The 20,941-nt window shown below is 35.9% G+C and overlaps 1 protein-coding gene across 3 annotated transcripts; it reads right to left on the bottom strand.

Moving 5' to 3' along the window:
• Nucleotides 1-390: 390 nt before the first annotated feature.
• On the bottom strand, nt 391-20,237 carry LOC101894803 (spectrin beta chain). Of its 3 annotated transcripts, none has more exons than XM_005179327.4 (9): nt 20,046-20,237; nt 10,066-10,546; nt 4,362-9,948; nt 4,084-4,280; nt 3,849-4,017; nt 1,481-1,531; nt 1,251-1,354; nt 1,014-1,180; nt 391-950 (listed from the first exon to the last, which is right to left on the bottom strand). In XM_005179327.4, exons 2-9 carry the CDS (start codon nt 10,525-10,527, stop codon nt 764-766), a joined length of 6,924 nt encoding a protein of 2,307 aa, XP_005179384.1. In that variant the 5' UTR covers nt 10,528-10,546; nt 20,046-20,237; the 3' UTR covers nt 391-763. The 3 variants fall into 3 exon arrangements, with proteins under 3 accessions (XP_005179384.1, XP_005179385.1, XP_005179388.1); XM_005179328.4 differs by lacking the exon at nt 20,046-20,237 and adding an exon at nt 19,202-19,499; XM_005179331.4 differs by lacking the exon at nt 1,481-1,531.
• Between the last annotated feature and the right edge of the window lie 704 nt (nt 20,238-20,941).

Raw genomic sequence — 20,941 nt, 5'->3', positions numbered from 1 at the left:
GTATCGACAATGATAATGGCAACTATTTGTCGCAATCGACAAAAAACGAGAACCCTAATATATTATTATTGTTGTCGCCTCGACAACAATAATATTATTGTCGCCTCGACTTCATTTTGCGACGACGACGATAACAGTAATAGGGCCGACTATTCAACATCCCCTTTTATTGGTCATTACATGTTATGACGATGGGTTTGAGTCTGACCGACATGACGAGACATCAAGCATTTGGTTGGATGTCACGTACTGTTATGCGTTTGATCAAACAGGGCACAACATAACGAGCGTTTTCTCTCCATGGCATAAATAGAGAAATATGTCACACTTGCAGCCCTTTAATACCTACCGAAGTTAGTTCGTGTCCAAACAAATATCACCATCAAAATATAGAGGGAATAAATTTATTTTTATTGAATACATTGAAATGCATACATGAGTTTTGTTTTTATTTTTGATTGGTTTCCTTATAATTTTTGTTTTGTTTTGGATTTTACGTTTGTTAAATAATAAATAAGATACAGTATACGTAAGATTAAATTTAATAGCAGCATTTGTTTTCTCGTGCACTTATCGGGGTTCTTTATATTATATAAGCAATATAAATAACTATTATTCTCCTTTCATCGTCGTATATAATTTTAATTATTAAACCTTACAATTTTATATTTATTTAAGCGTTAAATAAATGTTGCTGTGTAAATGTATGTGTGTGTGTGTTGTTTTATGGTGTTTTTGTATTTGTTTTGTTGACCTACCTAGTTTACTTTTTCTTTAAAGTAAAGAATGACCTACGCTTTGGTTCGTCCTTTTGCGATGTGGCTGGTAGTGTCTGTGATCTACTCTCTGCAACAGCTGCCGAATCACTTTGGGCCTTCAAAGCTGAGACCCATTGTGACATTTCATTGTCATCATGGGCTTGCAATAAGAATTCGCCACCATTTGAAAGTCTAATGAAGAATGGTTTGTTAATGCTTTATCAAGTTGAAATGGACTTATTAACATTGACTCACTTGACTCTTAAAACATGCTTCTTCTTTGTGTAGTCGCTGGCAATTTCAACTGAGGCTCCTTGCAAGTCATACACCGGTTCTCCGCGGAAAGTTAATTCAGGATTACTTTTGTAACCCTTTTGTTCTTTGAAGAAGGAAAGACGTCCACTCTTTGCAACTGTATATACCTGTAATTAAATTGAAAAATGGACGTTATTATAGATATTCTGCTTACAGAGGCCGTTTCTAAATACATACCTTGTCCCAAGATCTGTTTGATGCCTTCTTTGTGGTGGACTCCCATTCGTGTTTTCTTGTCAGATAGCCTTCATGAGCTTCACCACTAGCGACAGCTGCTCGTTCTGTAAATATTTACATTATTAGTAAAGCACTGAGACGATCAATAATTAATTAATTTTAAAATGTGTACTAATAACAACAATAGCATAGAGGATGTAAACAGTTCACTTGTTAGTGTTGTTTAATACCTGTTTGTGTTTCAGCAGTGCGCTCAACTTCGGCTGCAGTATCGACTACAGCTAATGTTCCATGAAGCATTAATAAAATGTAAAATGTATATGAGTAATGCTATAAAGTAAAATATCACAACAGTACTCAACGCAAAAAGTTATGTCGGAAGGCGAAAAAAAAATTAAACATAATAAATTTCCTAATCTAGCGGGAATTGTACATCGATGTCGTAATCGTATTGATGTCAGGCAAGTTTCTTTAGTGGATCCAATTCCAAAAGTAAAATGTGTTTAACTTTAAATATTTGAACGCGCGACGTATTTTGGCTTATAATTTCACAAATGACATGTGTTTAATTTTCTTTCTGAAATGCATACAGCATTTGCTTCTTACAAGTACTCCATAATTATTATCATGGTAGATTTCAACAGAACTGGCTAACTGGAAGGGCATGTAATGTCTCCAAAAAGATTTGGCCGGTGAACACCGAAAGGAGATCAAGGTCACTCATATCCCTGAGAAACTGGACTTGAAGCTTGTGGTGGGCCTAATTACAGGACACTGCAACATAAAGGCCAAGAAATCCAAATTTGAGGGGGAGGGGGGTGTGACGACACTGAATACTGCAAGCTTTGTCAGGACGAGGAGGAAACTGAGACGGTGGAGCACTTACTCTGCCACTGCCAAACTCTTATAGGAGTGAGACAGAGGCTACTGGGTAAGCAAATTCTGCCAGACTTGTCCTCCCCCTCCGATATCGAACCAGCAGTCATTCTTCAGTTAGCCAGAAAAATAAAATGGCTAAGGACGACACGTCGCTTCTTCACTATTCGTTATTCATTTCCTTCTCTTCTCTTTATTCTATTCTCCTATCTTCTTAAATTAGGATAAACACAGTGGACCAATGGGTCTCCGAGTGGAGTGGTTGTTTATACAACCGTGCATCATTTAACCCAACCTAACCTACCACTTCAATACCATAAAACGGTAAAAACTCTTCCATTCGATATTTACATAGAAACGTCTAAATATCGAACGTTAGACTAAAATGAGCATGCAAGAATTCTTCACGTTTTCTAATTTAAAATAGAATCAGTTTCACTTTTGTAACGACACCAAAATTATATGTTATACCTATACGGAAAGTATTAACTTCTTTGTTGTACGTTATATCGTAAGTATACGTTTTGGTAATACAGTGAAGAGTTTAACCACGGTATAATTATAAATGTACCTTGATTACGTATGTATGCTCGTATGGTAGATGTTTGTCTTTTTTCTCGAAAATTTCAATTTCTTAATTTGTCGTGATTTTTAGCTCATTTTAAAAACAAGTAAGTCTGCCGGGCCGAACTTTTAACACCCTCCACTATTAAGTAAAGATAATATTTTTATATATAAGTAACGGGATTCAGACTTGTTTTACTTTGAATTAGAAATGGCAGTAAGATCGTTTGGATAATGCGGTTAAACTTAAAAAAAATAAAACAATAAAGTGGGTGGAGCTGTTATATGGGGGCCATACCAAAACGGGAACCTAAATAGACAATTTAAATACAAGGATTGTTAACTATTCCGAGTCTTAAATACCAAAATTGAAAACATTTCCTGATAATTGTGGCTAAGGATATCAAAATAACAAATATCGGTGAGTACCGTTATATGTGCTAGAATCCATTTTGAACTACAAACAGCAATTTTTAGACAAACCCATGAAAAAATGTGGCTAAAACAAATCAAAATACCGAATATCGAGATGTGCCGTTATATGGGAACTGTATCGTGATTTCATCGGACGTCGTTGAATTAACTTAGAATTTTATGCTTATAATGATTTTATATACTTTATGGGGTCTACGACAAATATTTTGATATGTTACAAACGGAATGACGAATCTAATATACCCTCCTTTGGAAGGGCATAAAAATGGAAAATATTAAATTTATTGGAACATTATACACAATTTGGTAGAAATCAGACTAGCCTCATGGCTTGGACAAAAAAACAAAAAAAAAATCAGCCCGAATAGAAATGCAAATTTATAGCCATAATTTACAACATTCTATCGAAAATATTTATTATTGTCATAAGACTTGTCATCCCATTTACTTCTCGCACTCTTTTCAAATTGTTTAAAATTGCAAAACAATTTTAAATAAACAAGATAATGGGACACAAAGTTATACTTTTCGGATTGCCTAACTTAACGATTACAAATGCCAACGTTAGCAGAAGTAAAATCTTCGAATATGAAAAAAACTATAGTGTGCACAATTTTGCAGAGAATTCTTAAAAACAATTACGCACACTAAAATCAGCAATTGATACTTTTAACAAAAACTGTAAAAATCACATACAGATTCACTAATCAATACATAACTTACCGGCTGCTTCTTCGGATGCCGCCACATCGACAACATCACGTTTTTCGGCTTCACGTTTTGCTTGTTCCGCCGCTTCCGCTGCCGCTTTAGCCTCCATTTCTTCCTTAATGCGTTGTCGCTCTGCCTCTTCAGCCAATTCTTGGCGTCTCTTCATTTCTTTAAGCTCAAACTACAGCAGATAAATAAATGTGAGTTAGTTATGCCTTGAGACGCAAAGCTTGATTTATAAACTTACTGTTGTTAAACGCTCAAGTGCACTGAAACGCTCCTCCTGGGCTGCAGCGGACTTTTCAAATGCTTCATGTTTCTTGATGAGATTTTCAACTTCATCAATGGTATGTCCAAGCTCTGATGACAATAGATATGGTTCTTGGGCTATCAACCAAGCTTCGGCAACGGCAGCATCTCTGGCAAATTGATACACTTCGAGAACTGCAAATAAATATATATGTTTGTTAAATTGTGTTTTGGTGGTTGCAACTGAGACAGCCAATCGGTTCACAGAATACTTACTTAGTTGTAAATTCTCCCAGCGTTCTTCCCATCTTCTTAGCAACGCGTTTCGACTGTTATTCAATTGCAAAAGTCTGTCTTTAATATCGGCCGATGCGTAATGGTTACGAGTCAGCAATTCTTTGCCCAGTGATATACATGCTGAGAAATTGTCTTCGCGTGTGTCGATTTCCGCCTTTAAGCTCTGGTGATTGTTCATAAGAAGCTCGACCCCTGAAACGTCGCGTGGTTTTTCAGAGGTGTTCATCTGTCTAACCAAATCTTCCATCCAGATCATTAGAATCCGTACCATGTTAAAGAAGCGGAACAAATCACCGGTGTCGGCCAATTTCTGTTTACGTGCATCGCACATGGCCTGAAGATTCGCCCATGCATGCAACACCTCCATTTCGCGATTTGTGATTTCCTTAGCCTTGTCGCCAGCATATGAATCTTGTAATTTTGCCGATTCTTCTTGTATTTGTTGTACTTGGGCGTATAGAGTCGTCAGATCCTGCATGAAATTGTAGTGCTTACGTTGTAGGGCCGAAACTGAACCGGCATCGCGACCCAATTCATCCGACACACCGTGTTGTTTCTCGATAATGCGGCTAAGAACATCTTTGCAATCGTGGAAGAATTTGTGCAACTCGCGGGAAGCGGCAAGCATTTGTGTGCGCGTTTCGATTAGTTCCAAAAGGTCTTGCCAGGACTCGTTGAGATTGTCCTTCCATTCTGCGATTGTGGCGGAATCCGAATGACCAGCTTGGATCAGGTTATCGGCAATGCTGTTCACCTTGGCGACACGTTCGCCACCCACGGATTCTGTGTCGCGAGCAAATTCACTGAATCGTTCAGACAACAGCGTGACATGATCATAATCCTGACCCAACTCTTGGGATCCAGCCACAACTTCGCGATCGGCAATCCATTGTTCCAAATCGTCTACCTCACGATTGAGCATGAACAATTGCAGGGCTTCGTTTAGGCGAGCACGTCTTTCTCCAGCTAAGTCCTTGAGTCCAGCGTACAATTTGTCCAATTGTGACTGTTTTACGGCAACTGCGTCGACACTCGACACATCGTCGATATTGAATTGGCTAGCCACTTCGCCCAACTGGCGAATTGTGTTGGCATAATCTTCAATGGATTGTTCCAGGTTTTCGTGCTTCTTCATGAGGTTCTGGGCACTGACTTCATCCTTGCCACGATCCTCAACCATCATGTACAATTCCTGTTCGCTCATCCACGATTCAGCTTCTTGGGCGTCAAAGAAGTACTGCTGTATTTTTTCGGATTCCAGGAGATTTTTCTTGCGATTTTCAACGGCATCTTTGAGTTCTTGCCATTTCTGTGTCAAGTCGCTGATTAATGCCTCGAATTTCTTTGCATCCTCGTGACCCTCGTCAATGAGTTTGCGGCCATTGTTGCAGATTGCATTGATACGTGGTTCGTGGTTATCAATTTCAGTGGCCAAGGATTGGTTCTTCTTTTTGAGAACATGTACATTGAAGAGAGAGTTGCCATAGTCGTTGGAATTGGCAACAGGCAGTTTTTCGTTTATCCACAATTTCTCATCCTCGATATCGCGACAAAACTGGAACGCTTCTTTCTTCTTTTCCAATTGTTTTTGTCGTTCGATCAGTGGAGCCTTAATCTTTTCGAACCGATCCAGCACTGCAATCTTTTTGGTCACAATCGGTTCAATCTTTTCTTCGGGCACCGTCTTCTTAAGGTATTCGGTTTGTTTGTCGATTTCTTCGACTTGACGTTCCTTAACGGCCATTTGTGTCTGTATCACGTGTTGCTTCTGCATCAAAATGTTCACAGATGTCAAGTCATTGCCAGTGTCAGCACTAACAATTTGCTTCTCCAATTCGGTAATGTACGAATCGATGTCGTCGCAAGTCTGTTGGACAAGCACTTCGCGATTAGCGTCGAATAACATGGCACCCTTCTCTTTCGTGTGGGTTTCCAGATCTTCAAATTGTTTTGCTAGTTCCTTCAATTTTGGTTCAATAACATCCTTAAATTCTGGCTTTTCTTTGGACAATTCCTCGGCGGCCTTCTCGGCTTCGTAGAGGCGTTCCTTGTTGGCAGCGATTTCAGCTTCGAAGGCCTGATGCCGAGTCCATTTGGAATGAATAGTCTTCGCACTTCTGTATGTCTCATCTTGAGAGGTAACATATTTCTCTTGGACCCATTCTGACAACTCGTCCAAGTCTTGCAAGAATTCGTGAAGTTTGACTTGATTCTTTAACTTCTCGTGCTGTTCCAGAGCTCTTCTGCGGTTATCTTCACGACGGCTGGCAATATTTTCTGCACGTTTTCCGATCTTATCGGCATCAAAGTGTTCCTTCTCAACCAATGTTTCTGCTACTTGCAGAAGAGTGTTGATTTTATCGTCATTGGCATCCATTGTGGTCAGGAATGCCTCATGGCGCTTGAGTTGATTTTCGGCTTGTTCCAAATTGACAGGAGTGTCGTCTTTGCTGAGGAAATGTTCTTGTTGGCTGAGCAAGACCTCGGTCTGACGAGCATCACGGTTGAAAAGCTGTTGATCAAGACTTTGCGATAGCAAGACTTGACGGTTTTCCCACATTTGATGCAATTCCTCCCAACCATCCTTTAGAGCCTTCAAACGTTCACGCAAGAACATATATTGTGGATCATCAGATGTATTCGATTCTGATGTCAATCGTTCTCCATACTCCATCATGTTCTTATAGTCTTCAGTATAATTGTCGATTTCTTCGCGAATTGATTGATGCTGGTTGAGCAACTGTTCAGCCTCTGGCAAAGATGTTGGTGTATCTTCGGAAGCAACGTCGGTTTGTGTCTTGGTCAACCAAGTCTGGAAGTGATCCAAATCTCTCAAGAATCGGTGCAAGTCGCCGGCCTCTTCCAACTTCGAATCACGTTCCTTCAACATCTGTGTCAACTGTTCCCATATAAGTTCGATCTGGGCAATGCGATCGCGAATGATTTGTGCCTCCTCAGGATGGTCGGACTCAATGCTGTCGGCTTCCTTTCCAAGGCTAGAAAGTTTAGCTTGGATTGCTGCCAAATCACGCTCCATGCCACTCAATCGTCGTTGCAATGTCATAACGCCAGTCAAATCCATTTCCAAACTGTCCGTTTCAGTGAGAATACGTTTCTTGTCTTCGATCCAGGAAATAGTTTCGCGACATTCAATGTAGAACGTTTGAACGCCATGAGCGGACTTAAGTTCGTCCATTTTTGCTTCAGCTTTCTCACGCAAGTTCGACCATTCAACGTTAAGGCGGTTTTGACGTTCCAAAATTTCATCAGAGTTCGGATGCTCGACATGCAACAATTGCCTGGCCAATTGGTTGACAACGGCGACGCGGGAAGCGTTTGCATTCATTTCCTTGTCGAATCCTTCGAAGCGATGCTTCATAATTTCAACGTCTTCGATATCTTTTCCGGGTACCATTGTGTCCAGCATCTTGGTCTTTTCCTTGATCCATTGTTCGACACCATCAGCCTCAGACATGAGTTTGTAAAGACTAAGAGCATCCAACAGACGTTGTTTGCGCAACTTTCCTAGCTCGGTAAGCTCCTTGTAACGCGTATCGATAGCTTCCAGACGTTTGTCAACGTTAGCCTTCTCCGTTTCATTGAGTTTAAGAGTTTCAGCCTGTTTGTGAAGAGCATCGATTACTTCAGCGTAGTTCTTCAGCTCATCCGCAACATCTTTGTGTTTCTTAAGTAGCGACTGAACATTTGCTTCGTCACGACCAACATCTTCGCTAGAGACAATACGCAATGTGTCCAACATCCAGTTGTCTACGTCATCTGCATCTGCGAACAACTGGAAGTATTCGACAGCATTCTCCAGGCGTTGACGTCTGTATTTTGTCAAATCAAGAAGATGATCCCATTTTGAAAGGATTTCCTTAAGTCGATCCTTAATTCTATCGGCCCCAAAGTGACCTTCGGTAATAAGTTCGGCGCCAACCTTGGCAACATTCTGCAGTTGAGGGTCATGAGAAGTAATCTCGGACTCTAAGGCTTTATGTTTGCTGAGCAACAAGTTAACAGTTGTCAAGTCATGACCAATGTCGTCAGTTGAAACTATCTGTTCCTTCTCCTTAATCCAGTTCTCTTCGTCGGCAGTATCCCAATAGAATTGCCACAATTTACGACTCTCTTCCAAACGACTACGACGTTCGACGGCCAATCGCACTAGCTCAGCGTATGCGTCCTCCAACTGTTGAACACGGCTTACTATGATCTCAGGATCACATGGCTTATATGATTCTGGGTCATCACTGAGGAATTTCTGCGAATTTTGTACCACAACTTTGACGCGTTCGCCCAAAATATTTATATCGGCTTCTACCAAAGAATGCTTTTGCAAAAGATCTTCAACGCCCATCAAATGTTTGCCGTAGTCATCAGTCAATAACAATTGCTTGATTTCTTCCATGTTGTCGAGGATATACAGCATTTCCTGGAAGTTCTGTTGTAATTGAAGTGAGATCTCCAAACGCGTACGACGAGCACGCAAGAGCTCCAACAAATAGTTCCAAAGGCGCATCACATTCTCCTTGCGCAATAGAATGCGTTTCACATCATGATATCGTTCCGACTCTAATTCATCGCATACAGCAACTACGGCTTGAACACGTTCCTCGTAGGCGAATATGTCAGTTTCAATGGCCTCATGTTTCTTGGCGGCTGCCTCCACCGCAGCCAAATCAAAACCGAAGTTATCTTGGCTAACCAAACGCTGATTCTCCGACAACCAGGTCTCGCGCATCGATGCTTTGCGATCAAAGCGGGCTGCCAATTGCTCTAACTTCTCTTGACGTATCAACTCTTCGCGCAAAGCTAGTTCGCGTTCGTGTTCGGCCTTTTCCAAACGCTCCCAGGCTTTATTGATGTCCGAGATCATTTTACCCTCCTTTGGAGTGTATGGCTTCTGGTTATTAGCCCTCATTTTCGATTGCAACGTAAATAGGAGTACCTCTAAATTACCCTTCTCAACAAATTTGGGTGGTTTTTCTATTGTACGATAATTGGAGAACTGCGCCAATTGTCCTTGAACGCCAACTAAGGAATTCTCAAAGACGCGTTCACCCAATGCCTGGATAGTTGTTTCAATCCATTTCAGCAAATCGCTTGTGAAATGTTCATAGTCATGAATCATTTTATCATTTTCCATAGCTATGCCAACCACTTTACCAATACGCTTGCCTTGTACAGTCTCCTGCTTAAGCTTGCTGAAGTAGTGGTAGTAGGTGACAACATAAGTTATGATCGATTTCTCATCAGGATGCTCTACAAATACGTCTTCGGCATCTAAAAGTTTAGCCAAACCAAGCTTATCTTCGGCCACATCGAAGGCGTTGTTTAAGTTATGCATTGGATTGGCTTTTGACAATTTTTCAAATTGTACCAAATCAGGACGGTGTTTGTGGATAATGGCGTTAAAAGCAAGGCCATCGCGCCACGATGTTGTAAAGTTGCGAACATTGACATTGTGATATCCTGCTGTTTTCATTTGACACCACAATAGTAAAGCATCCTTGGCTGACTTGGTTTCCTTATTGTCTACTTCCTCAATAGTAATATCTTGGATCTAGACATTAATTAGATGGGAAGAAGAGTAATTAGATGGGAGACATAAAACACAAATGTAGATAAAAACTTCACAGCCGTTACAAATTTGCAAAATGAAAAAACAGTCAAAACTTACTTGGAATCTCAAAATAATGGTCCAAATTAAACCTAAATTTAACGATGCGTTGCCATCGACAATATCGTGGGAACCAATATTTTCCAAATGTACGCGTTGCTCCCTCAGAAATTGCAGAGCTTTGTCTACGTTTTCCAAGCAGTGGATTCTCATTTTTCCCTTTGTAGGCTTCGGCAGCCGTTCGCCGGACAGCACTTCCAGCAACTTTATTAAATGCTTGCCATCTCGCATATCAACGTAAAGGTCTGATATTCTGCAGTTAACCCGGCACAGATGCGAATTTACCCATTTCGTGAAAGTCTTCTTTTGTACGCTTTCGCGTTCTTCGGCCAAGGCCTTAATACGTGAACGTTCGAATAATCTTGAACTGGAGTTGCCACCATCGTATTCATATTCGTCGATGTATTCGTTGCCAGGACCCTGACTAGGGTCCCATCGAACAATTGAAATGTCCGTCGTCATTGCTTTCGCAAGTTAATTTCTGCAATTAGAAGACAAAAATAGGTAGTAGATATCAGCAAAACAACCTTTATCACTTATGTATTAACCAGAATGTTGATACAAATAACTGACATTTAACAACACGTCATTAAAACAATTTGACCATGACATCAACAACTATAAAACAAATGCCTTATGAACGCCGAATATTTTATACAATTAACCAAAGTTAATTAAGTAATCTAATATGTTTATTTGAAAAAAAAAAAAAATTCATCTAACCCACAACCCAGATATTTACAATATGTCGGTATGATATCATTTTAAATGAAAATATTCTAAATTTGCTAAAAAAAATAAGTTATATATGAATTATACCATAGCTGGTGGATAATTTAATTAGTTGTGCCAATAAAAGTCAATGGTACCTCAATTAGAGTCGACAAGGGCGCAAAGTGGACTCCATATGCAAATGTGAGCTTCGTGTGTTTAGTTTCTTAGGCCAACAATATAATTTGTTTGAGTTTTTCGTTTTCGAAATTCTTACAAGATACTTTATGTGAAAATAGGCATACGTTTATTTTCGAATTACCTATGAAATTTAGATCACTTCAAAATTCTATTTTCAAACGAGGGCAGACTGGAGTAGGCGTTGTACAGCAATTTCTCTTATAAATACCAAAAAAAAAAGAATACAAATGATTCATAATATTTACTCAAACAAACAAAATTCCAAGCAAAATGGATATAGGTAATGTGTGAAAATATGAGTTTAACACTCAATTGAAATATTTTTCCAATTGTACATATTTCATAACACACCCGACACAGGTTTCTCAACTATTATCTATAAAAATACAACAGGTACAGCACTATTGACATACCAAAAAATTAGTTGCTACAAGTTAGTAGGTAAGTTCCTTAGTGCCTTTAACTTATCACATCAAATGTGGAATCAGTTAAGAGTCAATAGATAAAACACACCGATTATACAAAAGTACACACACACACACACGCATACCAATTTTATTTTCAACAATGAGAATGAAATACAAACAGGGAATAGAAAACTCAATAAAAAATGTGAATATATACAGGTATAAAAATATACATTAGGGGGGTGGTGTTTATTAGAAAATCTTCCAATTTTTCTCAAATACAGATCGTGGTCAACAACCTTATAAAGCCTTTTTTTAATAATCCACACGCAAACTTTCGACAATACAACACATGTACTTATTTGCTTTATAAAAAGGAAACAATTACAAAAAACCCTCTGTTAAGTGATAAGCACGGACCTATCTAGTAATCTTTTATCATATTTATAAAGAAGTTGGAGTTAGTGTTTCAAAGAAACCATTCGGATGGATATCCGTATCCGTGTATGATCCGCCACATCCAAATCACTTATACCTGAAAAGGGACCTCTTGATTGCCAGTTGTTGATGACAAATGAAGTCACTCCATTAATTATGTTCATCTACTTCAAAGAATTCTGTGAGAATATATATTTGCCAGAAAATAAAACGTCTTTTGTAACAAATACATTCTTTACTAAACATTCACGACAATTCACATTATTATGTTTTAGAAAATGCGGAATGACACAAGATTTATATAATTCGGGTCATTCATTTTTAATCATTGCCTCCATTAATTTAAAAGCGAAGGCGAAAGGTCGAACAAATCATGTTTTGCAAGAAAATTACAAAATTCAAGTAATCAATAAATTAAAAACATCTATCAAACGACATTCAATTTTGCAAAATCAGTTATCTCGTGGATATATTCAATGCAGAATGATTTTTATCTAAAAAAAATAAAAAATACACAAATTGTTATACTGATCTCAGAAAAAAACTGTCATAATTCGCTATAATTTACTGGACTATTCGAGTTATCAATCAATATTCAATAAGATATTGTACAAATTGTTATCAATTATTGAGCTATCAAATTCACCTATTAAATGTGTATTACAACAACTATATATACATATATTATTAGCCAAAAAGCAATAGTGAAAATTGTATGCCATAGATACACTACAAATGCAATGTTATAATAGTAAAATATTATATCATTCCTCTGGGAAAGATCGTGTTAACAGAATAATTGGAAATGAAATGAATTGTTTCCTTTATTAGTCAACCTTTCTTTATAGTTGAAATCAAATAAATTCAATTTGTTTGCTAAATGTGAAAATTAACTTATTTTAGATTCGAAGAGAATTATTCCGCTTAAAATTTTATTCGAATGAAACTTACGTTTTGTCAATGGAAAGAAATCATAACTATGTTAAAATTAATAATTTTTTTTTAAAATATTAAATGTTAAATAGTTTAAATTATTGTTAATTAACAAATAAAATGATTTTGGAGTGTTTACCCACTAATGGGCATATTTTAAAACTAAAATCTTTTAATCGTTTAAAGTTTGCTTCTTTTACTTGAAAGTACCTAAATTTTGTGCACCTTATGTGCCGAATTCTGAGACACTTACCCCACAAACATATAGTTTAATGTTAGCTTTTCTATACAGGTAACTGACTTGTCGTTTTAGAAGAAAGGTCCAATATTTAATCAACACTGAAGAAAATAACTGCTCGAGAGAAATTGCAGTAAGAGTTTAAATTTTTTCATAGTTTTCAATTTTTCGTAGGCAAATTGTAATACATAGTATTAATTCGATGCTTGCGGTCGACGACACATGCGTTTTTACGAATGTTACCGAAATATTTAGAGTGCATAAATTTTCAAAGATACCTAAATTAAAGTTTGGCATAAAGTATAAAACGAAAAACTGGACCTATATAGGATGCATAATTGCGATTGGAGATTCAAAGAGAGACAAATCACAATGGTGCAGAATTACAAAGTTTATTGTCAAAGTCTTCCTTAGCGATCCCTTGTATGGGCCATGATTAAGAAGATTTTTTGTATCGGAATAAAGTACAATTGGAACCCGTTCTATAAATTTTCAATGATATGTACGGCCATACAAACCAATTTACCATAGTGGGGAAGGTGTATATTTTTGTAGAGAAATTTGCCGCTAAAAACATTCAATTGATCTGTTAGCGTGGGCCTCCCCTTTTTAGAAAGCAACTTAATTTGCACCCAAAGAGGGTTCCATCCAGCACTGTTTGTTATTGACTGCAACGTTATGCCACCTGCAATGCAAACTCTCGCTATCTTGTAATGCATATATACTTTATGTACAGCAAGAAGCCAATTGGACTGTCTCTGCTTGCCTGTACTTGCACAAAACATTCATTAATGGGTAGGAAGGAACAAACGTAAAAACATAAAATATCAGCTCTCGTCATCAGATAAATTGTGGGTGGGATAGACGCTTTTGCGACATGATATTTTCATCAGAATTTTGTTTTATTTTTAGTAATGACGAATTTAATTTAGAGAAATTCCAATGAAATATTCCTTTTTCTCAAAGTGAGCTGGCAGAAAAGTATTTACACTGAATACCTGCCTATTGGCATCCGTGACATCTTAATTAGAAAACATATAGGTATGTATTTTGAGTCTAAATTATTAACAAAAAAAGAGACACAACCTTTGACTTGGTCCCCAATTGGTCATTATTATACAGTTTTCCATACATACGTACATATTTATTAACAGACAAACACACAAAACACTACTAATTGCATATCCAATTTAGAACAACATACACAACATATGTACATGCTATCCATGTTTGTTTGTAAAACTTGTGTCAAACACTTAATACTTGTTGGTGTATGTTAGGTTGAATATGGTTTATATTCAACCATAATTGTATGTATACATGTGTGTATGTATCGTTTTCCGCACGTACGTATGAAATCATTGTGAAAAGTTCATGTTGTCTGGTGGCAGGGGTAGCAGACGAAATAGAAGAACAAAAAATGAGCTCATTCGCACTCAGCAAACTGAATACTCTTCGATACATTACGGTCGTTTGTGGTGGTTGGGTAGTACTTTTGAATGTGTGTCCGTGTGTATTGTATCGTATCACTGGCGGTGGCGACGACGACGAAGACCACGACGAATATACACACAAAAGAGAATCAACAAAGAGCTAACTGGTAAAATGGAACAAAATAAAAAACTTGAATACTACATGCAACTCTTATCTATTACGTAATTTTTCTCATTCTTTCTTCTTGCGCTTAAAACATAGCTTAAGCATCACACACACACACTCCCAATCAAATGTATTTCGATTGTCTGGTTGTTCTACTGGATGGATGACACAAACAAATATCAATGAATTCATCACCATTGCTGACATACAAACAGTGGATTGCGTGAGGAGAAGTAAAACCAAAAATAATATATACCTATATAAACATTTAAAAGGGCAAACAAAATGACGACTAACAGAATTACGTATTCCTGTCACCGCCTTATTTTAGTCTTAATGCTAGAGAGCGAGAGTGGAAACGAAGAGAACAAACAGCAACAACAAAAAAAAAAACATTGGTATTTTGGTGTTTCATTTTAGCAATTCGGATTTGTTTTGATATTCTTTTCGTAATAGACGCCGCTCCTTTCGCCACTGAGGTAATCATGCAAAGACAATCAAGATGTTCATTTGTATATTGACCCAAATTGTAAATGACAACTTATGGCGAATAGTTGAGTTAGGACGAAAACTTGACAAGTTTAATAACAACGATGACGCATATAACTATTATAAAGAGAATTAACGTGACAAATTTCACCTATACTTCCCACTAATAGATATATGTAGGTAGGTTTGGAGTTTGTAAAGAAAAGATGTCTTAAGAACAATTATCGGTTCATATACATGAAAAGATGGATCAAAAAACCTACTCTCAACAACAGATCGTGCATTCACCAGTAACACAGGAAATATTTGTTCGTTCTGAATCTTCTTTACCCATGCAGAGCCACCATAAGTGTTAGTCCAGGGAGCTTCAGAGAGCTTTATTTTTATGATAGATATTTGACTTAACTATAAAGTACATATTAAGAGAGTTTAATGCCCAACTACATATTATGTTAAAGAGAGACTTTTTCATATTTTTAACCCATCAAGTTTCAAACTTAAAAGTAACGCTTAATTATATACACTACGCGCTACTATCAATACACTTGTACTTTATATATTCTATATATTTAATATATGTATATCAATATATACTTTACGATAATGTATGCTTTAGAATGCTACAGATAATTGTGGAAAAAATCACTTTACATATGGCTCTAGCATCATGTGGTAAAGGGCCGCTTATACATAATTATTTCACATTTTTATAGCAAAATTGTCAAACATCAAAGTAACGTCATACTATATATTCAATACTTTACAATAAATATACTTATATTATTTTTTATATAAAACATTTATTTATACATTCAAACTCTGTGGAGCGTCTAGAATATAGCTGAACAAGAAGTTGTTTTAGTATAGTATTATAGTAGTATCTTAGTATTATTTTATATAGAATATAAACTGAGATAGTATATTTTTTTGTCAGCAAATATTTTGTATTTTTTCGAATAACATGGAATTCTAATTCACAATTCACGGCTTCAAAAAAAAAAAAAAAATGAAATTTAATACTCTGCACAAGTCTTGTAGGCATATTGGCATTCTAAAACAAGATAATGCAAACGAGAAATATCACATTTGCAATTTAATTGGTTTTAAATTTTTGGGCGTTGAAGTTCCTAGCAAAAATGATTTTTATACTTATGTGTTGGTGGTATTGTAAGTTTGTGTTGGTGGTATTATAATTTTGTAACACCTCGAAATATTGGTCTCCCGCATAGGAAACTAAGTCGACCTAGCTATGAATGTCCGTCTGTCCATGTTAATTTGTAATCACTTTACAGGTCGCAATTATGCAAGGTGGTGGGTCTAGGGTCAGAGTAGTAGCCTATTGTTGGAAATTGGATATATAGGAGATTATAACATAATATTTTTCCCGATTTTGCAGTTGCTCTACAATTTGCAATCACAGACCAATAGACGCGGAATTTAGTATTAAGACTGGCCAGAAGCCGTCCATTTTCTTTGGTCATCGGATCATATTTAGCGGTTAAGATAGACCATAACTTTTATGCAAAAAATACGAACATTTCCACTAAACCGCTAGTATTTTTAATCCTGGCAAAATCACAAATACACGAAAATGTCCCTTCTGACCGTTCAATTAATGGTCACATACAATATATCGCATATATAGCAAAATTTATACAATCTCATCTCAGAACGGCGGGGCAGATTTCGACAATTCTGACTAATTCGAAATGGACTCTTGCCAGAAAACATAATTTGAAATACAATTACAATTTTGAATTATACATTTTTTATAGTGTTTTTTTTTTACATTCTGCAACACTATGTGTTGAAGGTATTATTATCGTCTGATCCTCACGAAATTTTGCACAGGGGTAGGCTCAAATGAACCACAACTTTCGTGTGAACTTGTTTTGAATACCTAACAACACGAGGGAGAGCGTAAATATTGGCCAAATGACCTTGGTCAAAAGTTTAAGGGTAACATTTGTGCAGGGCTTTATGATATCATTTCAAAAGCGAAATCTTCCAAATTCGATTTTGACATAAGGGGGCTTTCAATATATTGTAATGTTGTAGGATATCACATGGTCGGCCCCGTACGGCTATAGCCTTTGTTTACTTGTTATTAATTATATTATTTATTTCCTTTGCATTTAAAGCCAAATAATGGTGTCAAATTTAAGTATAATTAAAATGAGTCCACCTTATATCAGAGCTTCTTTAAAATACAGTTCCAATGTTTCAAATGGCAAAAGATACATTATTCTTCCCCTCTTTCTATCTATCTCTTTAATAACTTTCTTTCAAGTTTTCCTTTCTTTCAAATGCTAACATATGTATTTATCAACTGGTAGAGATTTCACAGATTATGGTAAATTTAAAACATAACATTTGTAAAACTTTTAGAATCATCAAAATACAGTCAAATTATCTGGAAAAATATTATTTAGAGAATGAAATAAAATAATATTTCCCTTCGAATTCAAATAACTAAAAATTAGTTGGTACGATCCTTAAATTTAAGTCAAAATCAGATGCATAAATTGTAATTCATAGATCGGTAAGATGAACTAAAGTTATAATTCAGTATCAAATATGTAAAATTTTGTATTATTTCGATTACCCAAACATTATAAATGACACGAAATTTTGTGCATATATGTCCATGATGGTGGAAGGATAAAATCACTTATGTGCACACAAATCCGATATCTTAAATATTACTCAGTTCTATACTTTTTACTGTACGAGTTACTTCAATTCCCATAAAAAATCTTCCAAAAATTCCCTTTTCTAACATATTTTATCTCCCCACATACTGAGCGTTCAAATTACTACTGCCGCAGATGAACCCTTGTGTATATGTGTGTGAGTGAAGTTTTTAAATATTTGTTTTATTTTTTTATGATTTTTTTTTTTTTTTTAAAGAAATGAAAAACATTTTTTGATTTTCATTCAACTGAAATACTCGAAATGTATGTGTATCATTAAATCCTTTACTCCTAACATAAAAGACAATTTGTTGATAAATTTTATATTTGATTTTTTACTACAGCTAAAACTAAATTAAAAAAAAAAAAAACAGAAATAATTTCAACTTTTGGAATAGATCTATTTTACTTATTTAGTAAACTTTTTCAGATATTATTAGTTTTTTATCCACAGATTTAACTTTTCCCCTAATTTTGGCTAAGAATTTTTCTAGTTGTCCTTTCTGAAGTGAACTACTTTATAAAACCACGCCAATTTCCAAATCGTTTTATATGTATCAATATCTTTCCCTGATCCAGTTCACTACTTCTATGACATGTTCTCTAATTTTGATATATCCTGGGGCTGACCTAACCTAAGAAACAGTATTATTATTTTCTGTTTCTTAGGTAGAAAGTAGAAATCAAATGTATATATTCTTGAAGCAATTAGGTATCGTACTTAAAATTCTATATGTACCTATAAAAAAGGTTTATTCAAGCTCAAGGTATATTTACAACACATGACGGTGGTAGCGATGCTACCTATTTTTCAAGCAAATAATGAAAAGTATTCCCGAAGTGTTTGCGCGTTTTTTTTTTTTCATCCTGAAATTGAAATTCCTTGAAAGAAGAATTCAAGCTTGGAAAAAATACAGTTATAAAAACCAGATTTTAAATATTTCTAATAGCGTAATTTGAATTTACTATGAATTCAACTGGACTTTTCGTCAACTAAGAGCTCCAAGTCAATAAATGAAGATTAGTAGCATAGCTCAATTTTAACGAAGATCATACACAAATAAAATATAAATTACAAACACACTGTTATCCATTGAAATTTTGTACAATGTACAACCACCACATCAATCTATCATTGACGATGAAAAATAAACACTAAACACGCACACAAAAATAATTTAGAATACTACGCCCAACCCAATGAGCTCAACTTTCTCTAGCTTTTTGTGTTCACTTGTTTTTTCTGGCCTTTACAAGAGCGCACTTGATACTTCATCATACAATCAGTTTAACAGTCATTTCATTAAGATTGTTTTCAGCAAAATTTAGAGCTACTTAATTCATGATGGATTATATAAATATCCTTCAAACTGTCATTATTGCAAATATCGATATCAAATATTTTGTATCTGCTTGTTTTGAATCACCTTTAATGTTAATTCACACACTTTCTTTCCTCTATTTCTTACTCTCTGTAACTGATGGTTATTCTCGCTCTCACACTCACTCACTTTACGTTTTAGCACTTGAATTGACGTTTTTTGTTGCCACTTAGAAAATTTTCATATATTCTCACTGTTTTTGTATTTATTTGTTTGTTGTGGTTGTTGGTGTTAATTTTACCAATAAATAAGGTAAAATTAAATTTTTCACTCGAAGCACATTTTGATGGGGCAAACGGGCAGTATTTTAATAAAGAAGATATAAAAACACACACGACCGCACGCACGACGGCAATGATGATGTTCTCTCCGTCTGTAGGTTAATGCGGCAAGTAAGCAGAAAGCAAGCTAAAACAATCAGACAACTTACCAACCAAGATTTGTTGTTTTGCTCGTCGTGCGGTGCGAGTAAGAGTGAGCGAACGAATTGAATAGACCGAATAAAATGATGTCATCAACACAGTAATGAAACGAAAAAGAGTGTATTTTCTGAGCGAGAAGTAGAGGAAAACAGCAGAACTCATTGTATAGATAAATCAATCGATGGCAATGTACATACTTATATATATGTATGAATGGATGTTGCTTTCAAGTTACGATCCAGATTCATTTTCATCATATTCAAAACATTTTTTTACTTGGTTTGTATCCCTTTTCTCGCCACTTTTATTCAAATAGATGCAATGGTTTACATTATTGGATCAAGCGTTTTTAGGCTGTCTATCACTTTATAGGGCGTTGTCAGTCTTGCCTAATATTTTTAATTTATTGTTATTTGCACTTCCTACTTCCACAAAAATGAAAAACTATTGCTCTTCTCGCAACTTACCGCCGTTTCGTATGTTGATATTCAGTAAAATATTATTAAGCACAAATCGTTATGTCCACAAATGTTGAATATTCTTTGATGTTTGCACACAATTTTCTCATTTAGCACTCAAATATATAAAAATAAAAACCTTTCTTCTAATGTTTAAACATTCACAACATTCATTCAACGACAACGACAGAACTAACTTTGAAAAACTTGAAAAATTATGTGTGTATACCAGAAAACTCGGCCGACAATTTCGAGACAGCACACGGCGTCAAAACAACGCAAGACATGGGATTCTTCGTTGGTATCGGTGTTGCCAGCATTATATATTTAGTTTTGGTGCTTAAAGGGTAAATATATAAAAGTATGTTTACATACAATCATGGTAGAAGATGCACCAAAGCTTGAGATCATTGATATGTTAAAAATTGTTCAACATTTCTTCGATAATAGATTTGTTTATGTTTTCCAATACGCCGCCTCTATATGCACCTTTAACAAAGGTACGGTACAAAGGTAAAGGATTTGTTTTAACAATTTTTACAAATTTCAATAACTTTTCACTCAAAAATTTTAATTTCAAAATTGGTTTCACAGAAATGTCCATGCGACTACCTGTATTCTTCTACTATGCATACAATACTTTATGCAGGATGCTTGAATAATCACAAAAACACACGTTATATATTTTTGAGATTGGTCAATTATCACGGTATTACAGCTAAAGATTTTTTGTGTAAGCTCGCTATAAGGTAAAAATATGTAAATACAAATCTTTATCTGGATTAACCCTGATTACTAATCAATAGCAGTAAATTTGTCTAAGGGTGCAAGTACATAAGAAGCTTGAAGTCATGAGAACTCATGACTCCTGTGGACCATTTACATGAGGAGACGAAGTTTTTCCC

Source organism: Musca domestica, unplaced genomic scaffold (genome assembly GCF_030504385.1).
Source record: "Musca domestica strain aabys unplaced genomic scaffold, Musca_domestica.polishedcontigs.V.1.1 13, whole genome shotgun sequence".
Classification (NCBI taxonomy): domain Eukaryota; kingdom Metazoa; phylum Arthropoda; class Insecta; order Diptera; family Muscidae; genus Musca; species Musca domestica.
Note: the sequence above shows the minus strand (reverse complement) of the source record. Positions and strands in the feature narration are given on the sequence as shown.